The sequence below is a fragment of the Gymnogyps californianus genome, chromosome 19, assembly GCF_018139145.2.
Source record: "Gymnogyps californianus isolate 813 chromosome 19, ASM1813914v2, whole genome shotgun sequence".
Lineage (NCBI taxonomy): Eukaryota > Metazoa > Chordata > Aves > Accipitriformes > Cathartidae > Gymnogyps > Gymnogyps californianus.
In genome coordinates this window covers 208,023-221,085 of record NC_059489.1, presented here as the reverse complement: position 1 = coordinate 221,085, position 13,063 = coordinate 208,023, and the positions used below count along the sequence as shown (strand labels likewise).

At 42.7% G+C, this 13,063-nt stretch overlaps 1 protein-coding gene across 1 annotated transcript in view; it reads right to left on the bottom strand.

Annotated features, from left to right (window-relative positions):
• Nucleotides 1-134: 134 nt before the first annotated feature.
• FASN (fatty acid synthase) overlaps nucleotides 135-13,063 on the bottom strand; it is a 43,906-nt gene continuing 30,977 nt past the window's right edge. Inside the window, exons 29-43 of the mRNA XM_050908201.1 lie at nucleotides 12,770-12,948; nucleotides 12,074-12,193; nucleotides 11,807-11,929; nucleotides 9,516-9,739; nucleotides 9,029-9,230; nucleotides 7,837-7,988; nucleotides 7,243-7,334; nucleotides 6,942-7,093; nucleotides 6,413-6,655; nucleotides 4,703-4,891; nucleotides 3,949-4,176; nucleotides 3,297-3,517; nucleotides 2,621-2,719; nucleotides 2,237-2,488; nucleotides 135-1,104 (exon numbers count right to left, since the gene is read on the bottom strand). Coding sequence (XP_050764158.1) covers nucleotides 967-1,104; nucleotides 2,237-2,488; nucleotides 2,621-2,719; nucleotides 3,297-3,517; nucleotides 3,949-4,176; nucleotides 4,703-4,891; nucleotides 6,413-6,655; nucleotides 6,942-7,093; nucleotides 7,243-7,334; nucleotides 7,837-7,988; nucleotides 9,029-9,230; nucleotides 9,516-9,739; nucleotides 11,807-11,929; nucleotides 12,074-12,193; nucleotides 12,770-12,948 — 2,614 coding nt within the window. The 3' untranslated portion in view covers nucleotides 135-966. The remainder of the gene's footprint in view (nucleotides 1,105-2,236; nucleotides 2,489-2,620; nucleotides 2,720-3,296; nucleotides 3,518-3,948; nucleotides 4,177-4,702; nucleotides 4,892-6,412; nucleotides 6,656-6,941; nucleotides 7,094-7,242; nucleotides 7,335-7,836; nucleotides 7,989-9,028; nucleotides 9,231-9,515; nucleotides 9,740-11,806; nucleotides 11,930-12,073; nucleotides 12,194-12,769; nucleotides 12,949-13,063) is intronic.

Genomic DNA, 13,063 nt, shown 5'->3' with positions numbered 1-13,063 from the left:
ACAGAACCTTGCACAAATATAAACAAAGTACCTACCTAGGGACAGCGTTGCCTGTTTTTATCAAGCCTGAGTTAAGGCTGTTCAATACAGTGGCATCTGTCAAACCATCCACCCTTCCCCCCCACCCCCCTCTCTCCTCAAAAGAGTGGATGATGGCAAGAACACTCCTTTCTACCTTTTCCTTTCTGAACAGGGCAGGGCAGTGAGAGAAAGAGAAGAAGAAAAAACAAACAAACAAACAAACAAAAGAAACCAGACTGTTCCAAAGATGCACTTTGGTTTAACAAATGTGCAACTTCCCCTTGTAGAATAAACCTTCCCCTCCAAAAAGGGATGTTTCTTTTCTCCTATAACCCACGATAAATTAAAACCAAGTAAGAAGTCTCTGGTTTGACACAATAAATACTTAGAATATATCAAATTAAAAAAATATAGTTACAAAAGCCTCAATGGAACTCTCTTTCTGACCTAACTACAGACAGATTCTTCACAGACAAAAGGTATCTCCGAAATCAGCTGCAGCTCCTCTCCCTGCTCACTGGGCTTGGTCAACAAGTGCTATCACATACCCTTTGGAATACTGTTAAGACAAAACAATATAGAGCACAAGAAATCTACTCCTAAATTTGTTTTTCACACTGCCAAGGGTGTAGGAAGCAACCATCAGTGGGGAACCCTCATAGCAGTGCACAGTGACAGAGTCACAGCACTAGAGTAACATGGACAGGGATGCTAGGGGAAAACAAAGCATAGGAAGGGAAGGAGGAAAGAGAACGCATAAAAGTTGGGAAAGGAAAAGATGAGCAAGAGAGAGAGATAAAAAGACCAATCAAGTTCAGCTGGACTTCCCAGTTCTGGCAGCAGAGCAGATGAGATGTTGAACAACAAGAAGAGTTCCTTGGGGGTCTGTCATAACAAGGAATGTTGTTGGCATTTTCTTCACCACTGACAGTAAGCAAGCAGACGTTAACCCTCTCTGACACTGACACGTGGCTCTGCCAGTGAGCTGTGGATGATCCCAATAATTGATTCAACGCCATCTCCCTCCAATAAGGTGCGGTGATCCCCTTCAATAATATGGACAGATACTTTCCCATCGCATACCTGCATAGATACGAAAAAGAAAAACTTTACATTCACAATTTACGACCAGCTGGTCATCTAGCTCTTTTGGGTTTGTCAGTCTTCTAAGTTACTCACAGTTTACACCACTGTCTCTATCAAACTCAGCTGAAAACAGCACCAGTTTTACTGACACATTTTCATAAATCAGCTGCAGGGCATTGTTTGGAACCAGTGTTTTAAAGCATGATAGTTTGACCGCCTGGCATGTGATCCACTCAAATATAAGCTGGGCAGGAAGCCAACCAACCTGATACTAATAGAATAATTTACCTACAATATCAAAGAATGAATGATAAAGTAGCTACTTCTAAGCCCTTAAGAAAACCAAATAACCCTCCCCTCCACCTAATCTTTCTCCCACCACCATGAATCTTCCTTTAAGGTCATTATGTAACTTTAGTAACATACAAGTTAGCCTGGAATCAATAATGAATGTAAGTTAGAAGTCTGAAGGGATAGGAGATGCCAGAAGCAGGAAGGTAATTCTGAAAAATTGCTTTCTTTTCCCTGGTATCTGTACCATAATGTAAGACACTCAACCCTTTTACGTGAACAGGGGCTAAAGAACAGTGACCTGATCTGGACTATAGGCTGAAAACCTAATTTTTTTAGGCCCACAAGAAACCGACACACTAACTTATAAGGGGTCCACAAAAGGTAACTAAGAAAAAGCCGCCTCTATTGTCAGAAGGCTGACACTTACTCTTCAAAAGTCTGCCCTCATGCAGTGGACAAACTTTAGGGGTCTACAGTGAAAGGAGGAGACTAAAAGTTACTTCCATCATGTTACTCTCTTTTAACATCTTTATTATCTAAAGTCTATCTAGAGAGCTGCAAGAATCAGCTATAGAAAGTACTTACTTATCCAATATAGAGGCTAGACCTTCTCCTGGCCCTCACCACCCTGAGAAAATGCCTGGAACTGGAACCAATCAACTCATTTGCTTTTGGGGACTTTTAAGTCTTGTTAGAGCACAAGAGCTCCAAAATGATAATTTCTTTCAGGTTGGTTTCGTCCCTTCTCCCTCAGTAAGGATGATTTTCCATGCTTTTCTTTTGCTCCCCCAAATATCGGAGAACCTCAACAATCACCAGTGGGCCTCAGACTGACCTCTGAGAGTCTGTAGTCTCCACCCAGACCTTCTTCATATTCATTGTGAGACTTTGCCCGCATCAGTGTCACATTCCCATGATACTTGGACTCTGGTATATACTTGTCAGCAGCCTTCAGTTTATGGTAAAAGGAAGCAGCAGCAAAGCTGAGTGCTTCACGATTGATGTTTGTATGAATCTGAGTTATCAGGTCTGCAGCAGCATTCACACGAGCCTCCAGATCTTTCAGGGGCAGAAGAACCTCCAGCAGCTGGAAATATTAACATTTTTTTTCCCATTAGTCTCAATATCTGAGAATCCGTCTCTGTTAAAAAACCACACCCCTCTTGTGCAACATAAAGGGATATAAAAAAAAACCAAAAACCCCCAAAAGAAACATTACCTTATTGTATTCAATGCCTGTAAATTGCTGAACAAAGGCACACAATGCTTCAGTCTCCAATGCAGCCTCATTTCCTTGGGTCAGCTTGGCTCTGTAGCTCTGGAAAAGAGAAGAATAAAATGCAAACATGAGAGGGATATGCCTGATCTTGAATTTTAGATTAAAAAAAATTACAGAACAAAGGGCTTTGAACTGGGAAAAAGGAAGGGGGAAGAAGAAAAAAAGACAGACTGAAGCTTGGGGTGGGGGAAGATCCCTTCAGGACAGATTAGAAAGCAAATCCACAGGTGGCAATTGCCAGGAGCCTAGTATCCTTTAGAAAGTACAATAAAAATGGAAAAGAAGGCTTAAGCAATGTTTCCTAGCACCCCTACCTGAGGATCTTGGCTTGCAGGCTCCACGATCTTCCAGAAGACATACTAATGTTATGATTTATCATAGTAAGAGCAACATTTGTGTCCTAGCCCTCACCAGTTCATGAAGACCACCCCCCATATGCTTCCGCCCTTCAGCCATCCCTAAGCATCCACTGTCTACAGCTGTCTCGCAACTCCCCTGTCAAGGAAAGTCTATCAGCTTTTCAGATGGCTTATATCTAGAATAGTAAGCTCCCAGAACATGAGCCCTGATGACACAGGATGGTCCCCAGACAGACGATTTTCGTTCTGTCTCTTACCTGAGTATATGCTGCCACAAAGGAATGAGACCCATCAAAGAGGAATAGACTGTTGAGTGCATGGGAAGCATTTTGTTGTGCTTGCAGCTGGGAGCACATTTCAAAGGCTACACAGGCACCGAAAGAATATCCAGCAATGCGGTAAGGTCCTTCAGGCTGTATCTGCTTCATACAGTCAATGTAATAGGCTGCCAGGCTCTGTATGCTGTCCAAGGGAGCAGCTAGAACACGGAAGGGAGTTAGAAACAGACTCTGGTGAAAAGACACGGGCAGAGACAATTATGTTTTCATGAGCTCAGAAACAACCCTGTTGGAAACATCCAGGTTATTTTCAAGGTAAGTTTCTAAATTACAGTTAGCAACTTAGATTTTGGACAAGGAATAGTAATGCCTTGTTTTTCTCCTGCATGCTTATCTGCTGGCAGGGACTCAGTGCAACATCCAATTGTTCCCTTTCCCCATACATAAGCTCTTCAATCTAACCTAGTACTTCTCTTGTTACCTGGGGATGTTTGACACGACCCTAGGCAGACTATGGGTACTGATGCTTGATCCTCTGAGTTTAAGAGTCTAGAAACAAAGCTCTCTCTAAGGCAACTAAAAATTCAGAATGTTATGTTTACAAATTCAAGATGCTGAAGAACTGAGATACCTTTTGTGCACTGGAGCCCATAGCAAGGCATATGAAGTCTGGAGGCGAGAGTGTAGAAAACTGCAATGGATCCTTCAATGGGGTGAACAAGGAAAAGAGGGCGCTCTGTGCTCTGAACATCATTGAGACGGGTGATCGTTGGCCCTTCTGGGTTCACCAACAAGTTGTTCAAATCTAGTTTTGGAGGTTTGCCTGGGCCTGTCTTCATCAGTTGGGACGGCTTCAGCTCTTTGAAGGGAAGCACACCAAACACAATTAGATTCAGGATCAGTCTTGGTCACGTAGCCATAGTCCTAAAGGAGAATCTCAGGGCTGCTCTGGATTAGCCCATCGGCTCACTAAATCATCAGGGCACAGACATAGGGATCTTCCTATTGTCAGTTGCTCTGCAGCAACTGCATATGCTTTTAGCTCACATTAAGCATGACATTACATTGTTCATTCATTCCTCAGACAGATAAAAGGTCTCAGATTACGTCCCGCGCACAGCTGTGTAAAAGTAGTCATGCAGGCAGACACTAGCCAGGCAAGAAAGCAGCTTTCACGCTTTCTTATACCCTGCCCCCAGAACTGATGGGCCTGACGTAATGGTCAATGCCCTTCAGTGACATGTCTGTCACTTAAAAGCCTTTCAGCTATAACCTTATTCCATGATTTGATAGAGGCTTATGTCACTAGAGATGAAAGCAATGGATTGGGAGCTTAATTGTTTGGACTCAGGTGACTGGTAGCAACCCTAATCCAGACACTATACCCTCTGCTGTCCCGGTCTTGGAAGAAAGTTCACGCAGTTTGTTGATTGTAAGGAGTCGAATTTCTCTCATGGTCATAACGATGTCATAGTCTCTCTCCAGTGTCTGGCGCACCTCCACACCCATCAAGGAATCCAAGCCCAAGTCTGCCAAGGAACTCTCAGCATTCAGACTACTCACGTCACGGACACCTGAGAAAAAACAGCACACTAACAAAAGGCTGACTTCTTTTCAGCTCTAGGCCTCTCTAGCAGTCTTCTCAGCTTCCTCCTTTCTCCTAAAACCTGAATAAACTGCAGCTATAGAGAATTACCTTTCAGGATCATCTAATGCTTTCACAAGTCACCTCTTCTACAATGCACATCTGGTCATATGGGATCTGGTCTTTAGAGCAGATGTTAAACATGCACAGCTTTATGACAGGGCATACATCAGTCCCAGCTAAATAGCTGTGAACATTGTCACTTCAGCTCTAGACCAAGTTCAGAACAGTCAGCTAGAGGAATTTCACATACTGGAGGCTCTAACTAAAACTGCAGTCCTAAACCTAACACAATTAATCCTCAGCTAGAACATGAGATGAAACAGTTATCAGTGTCAATGATGGTTGATTGCAACACTTGATGTCTATCACATTGGAGGAGGAGGTGATTCCTCTCGTCTTCATCGCCTCTCCCCCTTCAAATTTCACACCGTTCAAGCCTCTCACCCTTTCCTTACCTGTAAAAGACTTCTCATAACAACACTTGCACCTACAGCTCTTCCTCCCCTCCTCCACCTTGTGCTGCCCCATATTGCCACCCTTCCCACCATTAGGTTTCTTACTAGCTTCTCCCTTCATTGTCTTCACACACTCTCTCCTTCCTAACTAATGCTACAGCTGGTACAATTTCCCAGACAATTTCTTATGACTTCTAAAAGCCACGTCTGTTCTCTGAGGTCAGATTTGCTGTCAGTTACTGCACACAATCCCTTAAGTAATATTCAGGAGACTGTAATTTATCAGTACCTCTTTTGGTAGAAAACAAAAGGATCAGTACACACTTCTGTCTGCAAAAGAGACAACTGAAGTGGGACATAGTAGATTTGACAGAGATTATTCACTTTCAACACAAGAACAGGGGACACAATGGTAAAAGAAAGCAGGTTCAAAACAGACAGGAGGATATGGCACTTCTTGTAATGCATAGTTAAGCTATGGTTACTAGATGTTCACATGGGATGACAGACAGAGCTGATAAGAGAATACATTACCAGTTAGTCACCAAGTACATAAAAGCTACTTTTTTCAGCATGGAGACATCTCAAGGTGAATGTTTGAAAGCTGGAATAGTACTCAGAAAGTTAGTCATGTATTTGCCCTATTAGGTGCTGTCCCAGAATTTTGCTCTTCGAGCTCTTTCTGTCAATTCTCCATTTGGAGAAAGGCACCAGTCCACTCTAAACAAAACCCAAGACACTGAAGTATGTGTGTGTGTGTATGTAAACACACTAAGGGAGAAAAGCACACACTGAAGAAACAAATTGATTATTGGAAAGAAGGAGCAGTAGAAAGGGCAAAAATAAAACAGACAGTCCCACAACACCACCACACCCACAACAGAGGAAATCAGGAGGAGATGCTGAACAGAGCACCTACAGCAGCACCACGGCTTTCCAAAACCATCAAGATGGCAGACACTGCCCAGCAGTGCTTGTCTGAGAGTGCTTACCCAGGATGTGAGCAACAGCTTCTACAAGATCCCGTTGACTGCTTCCTTCAGTTTTCACAGAGACCTTCTCTGCTAGGACAAAACTGGACATGACAGGATGAGGTTGATTCAGGAAGATATCAAGCACCTCCAGGCATGAGCTGATTTGCTGGGGAATGGTTCCCCCAACCACAACCTCTCTGTTTCCCATCGTCTTCAGAAGGATACCCACATCACCAATGGCTCCCCATTGGATTGCCAGGCCTGGAGGAGAAATCAGAAAAAAGAACACACTAGGCAACTAACTAAAGCACATAGCAGCAACAAGAGGGAGTTAAAAAACAGCTAAGCGACAGCCTGCACTTCCTTTGTGCTGTTAAATGGTCAGTGTTCATTCACACAGGAATGACTCAGGGTAACAGCTAGGAGAGGAAACAGCCTTCAGCATTCATTATCGTTCCAGACAAGTGCACAAGTTTCTCGTAAGCTGGTTCTCCTCTGGATGTTTGATGAGATAAATTATTCTGTGGAATGAGTAAAATCATCTTACCTGGGAGTCCATCATGATGTCGCTGCTCACAGATACGCTCCATGGTAGAATTGGCAAAGCCATAATTACTTTGCCCAGCATTTCCTCTTCCACAGCTTACAGAGGAGAACACAACAAAATAGTCCAGGTCTGGACACTTCTTACGAGTCACCCTTGAAGCAGAGCAGGAGAGAGAAACCCCATCAGAAAAACCTGCCAACTGCGTTACCGTGGAAGGCTAGCGCAAGACTAAAACGACTAAGTTTGATCAGCTCTGTGACCATAAAGGCAGTTCATATTTGTCCCTTCTACAGACACTTACCAATCCAAATGAAGGGTGCCCAAATACTTGGGCTTGTTCACCTCCCAGAAGAACTCCGGGGTCTGATTTTCAATCATGCCATCTCTAAGGACCTATTGGGGAGGGGGCGAGGGGGGAGAGAAACAAAAAAAGGTGCAGTTTCAGTATCTCCAGTTTCTCCATTTAAATTTGCCACATGGTTTGAGATATGAAAGGATATCACTACACAATGCATTTTTGTAACTTTACAATACAGACATATCCCGAATGTCCTGAAATATGACAAGGACAATATGGCTTTTGGTAAGTCTGCTTTTTTCAGTACCGCCACTGCAGCCTTCACCTGGCAAGTTTTGTATGGGATTTTTCTTGTCCCCAGGGGTCTTGGGCAACATTAGTCTTATCCCAGAACTGAGCGTGCTGGCCAAATACTGTTGCTTTCCAGGTCAAGGGGCCAGACCCGTAAGCCTTTAGTCACCAGGTAAGACCAAAGCAAGGTGTCCTTTGAAACACAGAGAGGCAATCTAAAACTGTATGAAGCCCAACTGCCCCCAGTAAAAAAGCCATTTGAATGGCTGCTGTCTCTTACAAGTCCTAAGCATTTTTGTCACTTACCACAGCCAAATTAAAGATGCCTCCAACTGGGCCAAGCTGCAAAGCTTCTTCTATCAATAGCTGTGTTCCTTCTAGTGTTCCAATATCACTGGTAGATACCAACACTTGGATTCCCAGTGCCTTCCACTCTCTAACACGTTTAGCCTGGTAGCCTACAAGAAATAAAGGTGAACAGTGCCTGGGATGAAGCATTCAAACCATAAGGCTTTGGTTAACCTGCTCCTTACGCTTTTCTGACTAGATAGGGACTGAATAGCTAAATAATTCCTGATTCATCTACAAGAGGAAAATTGGACAAGACTTGAATAGCAGATAGAAATCACTTGAGTTTCAGAAACATTCTAAATAGATCAAAGTGGAGAACAGAGTTGAGAGGGGGCTGGGTGGGAGGAAGAAAGAGTACAACAGTGAAGGGAAATTAACCTAACAAGAATTTGAGTACTGAGACAGGAAAGAATGGCTAGATTAGAGCAAGGCAACAGATTATAGCAGCACAACCAAAACTTGAGAAGTAGAAGTATTTGATCTCTGTGTTTGCACAAGTGGTGCAATTGTGAACTTGCCAATAGAAAGGAAAAATCTGTAGAGACAGAAGTTTCGTTATGACTGAATTTGTACGAGGAAACACTGAAGACTACCACTGGTAAGAAATCTCAATGCTGCAATTGTAATCAAACTAATGGCTTAAAACTGAGTAAAAATGCTTACTGATGTTATCAGATAATAGGGCACATCTTTACAGATGAGCTATCTGAAGGAGCAAGAGCAAGCATCCACACATATAACTTGAGGGACAGAGTATCTTTGGGCCTTTCCCTGTGGCATGTGATCTACCATGCTACAGCCGTTGGACAAGTCAGTGAGGTAGCCAGATACAGACTTTGTAGAGGGGGTAAAAGTAAGGCTGCAGAAAAAAAATCCTGGGTAAAGGAAAAAATGGGTTGATAGAACTAGGAAGCATAAAAAGAGGAAAGAAGTAGCTGGAAAAGAGGTCAAGTTAAAAGATACTTCCTCCTTTAGAATAAAGGGGACAACAGCTTGTTTGAAGTGAGAGAATACATACATTAGAGGACAGAAAAGAGATCAAGACATTATTATTTGCTGATAGGGCACTTAAAAATGGAGAGAAACTACAAATTGAGGTCTGTTGAAAGGCAGTCATGTTCCCTGTTCCTTTATGATTTTTGCTTACCAGTTCGTATGCCAGAACGAGATGTCAGTATAAGCTTCTGTGCTCCTCTCTCAACTAGCCACTGTGCCAACTCAAGCCCAAATCCTCCTAGGCCCCCTGTGATGATGTAAGACTTGGTAGGTGGACAGGAGGTTCGGGAGATGGCAGACATTTTAACTGGTTCAGACCTTTTTAAAGGATATTCCTTTTCCTCCTCTTGGACCTTCCCCCCCCCCAAAAAAAAGAAGAAAAAAAAGATAAAAGTAGTTAAGATTGGATACACAATGCATTTCTTATCTTTCTATGCTATGCTCCTCCAGTCAATGTGAATGAACCTTGTAGAATCAGTGACAACACTTGACAGTTACATTTGTTACAACGTCAGCAGTAAAAACAATAACCCTGCGCTGTCCTAGTTATACAACTTCAACTGGATCAAAATATCCAATATAGTCACCTATAGAGGATGACAGATGCATCAGAGAATCAAAAGTCATTATGTCATTACCTTGATCATAACTTTGCCAATATGTTTTCCTTGTGCCATGAACCTGAAGGCAGCTTCTACCTCTTCTTTGTTGAAGACTGTACTCCTCAGGGGCTTTACTACACCATCTTTTATGCCTTTCTTCAACAACTCTGATACTACTTCCCACTCTTGGTTTCCCTCCTCAAAGATTGCATCTAGTAGGATCCCATGAAATGCCACATTCTTGAGGAAGAGAGCCATTCCTAGAAAAAGCAACTTGGTTATGACCTGAGCCTGCTGACATTCCAAAACAGAGTCTATCTTCTGCTTCAGAAACATTTCTGTGTAGGTCAGTAGTGTACAACTGAGGAGTAAAGCAGTCATTAATTGCTAGAATTCTACATTTTCCAAGCTCATTCCTGCATATACTCTCTAAATACGGTATTAATTAGGTTGCTCTCTTACAAGCAGACCAGTTTAACAGAAACTCCACTCACAAAAGTTGTGTGTCAAGAGGACAAGCTATAACACGGTCAGTCCGACATTAAAAAGGACATTTTGTGTCTAGTGACAGCTGAGTTAGAGTCACAGAGGAGCTAGAATCCCATGTACATCCCATCCATCTCCACAGGAAACTCTTGCTCATAGGAAGTTTTCCATGATGCTAGGATCTTTTGAAATTTAATTAGAATAAGAAAGGAGACTGTCAACACTTGCTATATGCAATCATTCTACAACAGGAGAACATTCTTGTCATTTTTCATTAACGCATCACATTATAACATTCAAATTTGTTTTCCCATCCAAGAGAAATCAGGTTAATCTTGCCCCTGTGCCATCAAAAACTGGGAGGTGCTGTTGACTCTCTTGAGGGACAAGAGGCCTTGCAGAGGGGTCTGCATAGACTGGAACATTGGGCAATCACCAATGACATGAAGTTTAGCAAGAACAAATGCCAGATTCTGCACCTGAGACCAAGTAGTGCCAGACGCAAGTATAAACTGGGAGAGGAGTGGCTGGAGAGCAGCCCTGCAGAAAGGGACCTGGGGGTGCTGGTTGGCAGCAGGCTCAACAGGAGCCAGCAGTGTGCCCTAGCAACCAAGAGGGCAAACCGCATCCCGGTGTGCATCAAACACAACATAACCAGCTGGTCAAGAGAGGTAATTATCCCACTGTATTTAGCATTGGTGCAGCCTCACCTTGAGTACTGTGTACAGTTCTGGGCCCCTCAATTTAAAAAGGATGTGAAGGTACTCGAATGCATCCAGAGGAGGGCAAAGCTGGTGAAGGGGCTGGAAGACATGTCCTATGAGGAGCAGCTAAGGACTTTGGGTTTGTCTAGTTTGGAGAAAAGGAGGCTGAGGGGCAACCTCATTGTTCGCTGCAGCTTTCTGAGGAGGGGATGTGGAGAGGGAGGTGCTGATCTCTTCTCCCTAGTATCCAGTGATAGGACACGTGGAAATGGCTCAAAGCTGCATCAGGGAAGGTTCAGACTAGGTATTAGGGAACATTTCTTTACCAAAAGGGTGGTCAAATACTGGAACGAACTTCCTAGAGAGGTGGTTGATGCACCATGCCTGTCAGTGTTTAAGAGGCATTTGGAAAATGCCCTTAAATAATATGCTTTAATTTTTGGTCAGCCCTGAAGTGGTCAGGCATTTAGACTAGATGATCGTTGCAGGTTTCCTCCAACTGGAACTATCGTATTCTATTCAAAATGGCACAGATATTTAGGGAAGTAACAAATTAAGGGTTTCTCAAGATCAGGTTTTCTGTAGTTATCTGAAAAATTCCAATTACTTTCACTTTACAAATTACCAAGTTTACCCAGAACAGAGGGCAAAACTGTAGCTTGTATAGCTATGAACTTCATTTGCTAAGTTTTACACTGCACTCAGCCATTACAAATGGATATGTTACATCCCAAAAGGTTTGTAAGTCAAGTCTAACAGATCTATGAAATCTACAAGCTAACAGACACAGTGGTAAACAGTGCCAGGTGAAATGAATGCTGCTTCTTACTACCTTCCTATCCAAACACTTTGTGGGCAACATGTCCTATACTGATTTTAAAGAAAGACTTTGAGGAAGTAAACTTAATTATTTTGCATGTTTTATGCAGGCTTCCAGAAAAATGCTGAGTGCCATGCTTCTCCAAGAAGGTATTTGTTGAAAAGACCACATAAATTGTTAGTGATAAAAGTGAAACAAGTATTCCAGCTAAAACCTTTTCTAAATTTGAAGATTAGTCTGTGTTAAGATAGTATATAGGTTGCGCTGTCATGCTTGCTTAAACCTAATGAGATGTGTTTCCCGATGCCCCATCTTACCAAGCTGACTGTTGTTAGACAGATCAAATTTGCCTATTTCCAAAAAGCGCCCATGTCGAGCAAGACATCGCAAGCTGGCTTGGAGCTTCTCTTCTGCCAAGGAATTTAACACGAGGTTGACACCTGCGATGAAAAGAGAAGCAACGATTTAATAAACTCAACTCTGCTGAGAGCCTAACCTTGTTTTCTAGTGACTCATTTTGTCTTGAGAAAGTGCAACTGTGTAATGTGGCTGACAAAAGGAGGAAAAATATTCCTTGAACTTACCTTTTCCATTGGTAACTCGTAGTATATGTTGCTCAAAGGTAGCATTTCGAGAGCTGGCAAAGCTATTAGCATCCAGCTGTGGGAATCTTGCTTGGAGATACTCGCGTTTCTCAGTGGAACCTGGAAGTAGAAGACAGGTTGAATGATGCCAGTACTCTTACGTTAAATTTTTTATGATGAAACAGCCCATTTTCATCTGCACATCTTTTCTGAAGGACTGTAAGTCTGAGCAGTCATCAAGCACTTGCTTCAAAGCTCTCAGGCTCTCAAGGTGTCAAACCTTAGGACAAACGCTGTCTAGTTGTTACTGCTCATTTATGAGATAGAGCAAGAACCAGAAACAGATCAAGCCTTACAATGGATAGACATTCTTTGATCACATTACGGAATTTAAAATGAAGAAGCCTTGATCTTTTTCCGTACTTCTGATTATATAGTGTACAGAGGTAGATAAATTTGTCTGTGCTGTGGAAGTTTCAAGCGCATAGTCGGTAGCTGTATTTACCATGTATCCTGTTCTCAGTCCAGAAACTAGATCAAAGTTACAGGAGATCACATTGGGGGGAAAGAGTATATACATAAATATGTATTTTTATATATAAACAGATGTGCGCACAGACACATTTCCTCTCTCTAATTATTTTTTATATATATATTATTCCACACACCCCCCCATGTTGGGCCCTCAGTACTCACCTACAGTAGCAAAGACACGGCAGCCCATGCTCAAGGCAATGGCAATGGCTGCTTGGCCCACACCTCCTGAGCCAGAGTGAATAAGGACACTCTCACCCTTCTTCATACCACCTCGAACCACCAAAGCATAATAAGCAGTGGCATAAACCACAGGAACTGAAGCTGCTTCTTCCAGAGTCCTAAGAAGCAAAGTGAAAGAAAGAAGACGTCTTTAGCCTTGGAAAAGACTACTACATTCTCCTGATGAGATCTGCTTTTCTGCAATGGAAAGGTTAAACTGCCGAGATAGACCAA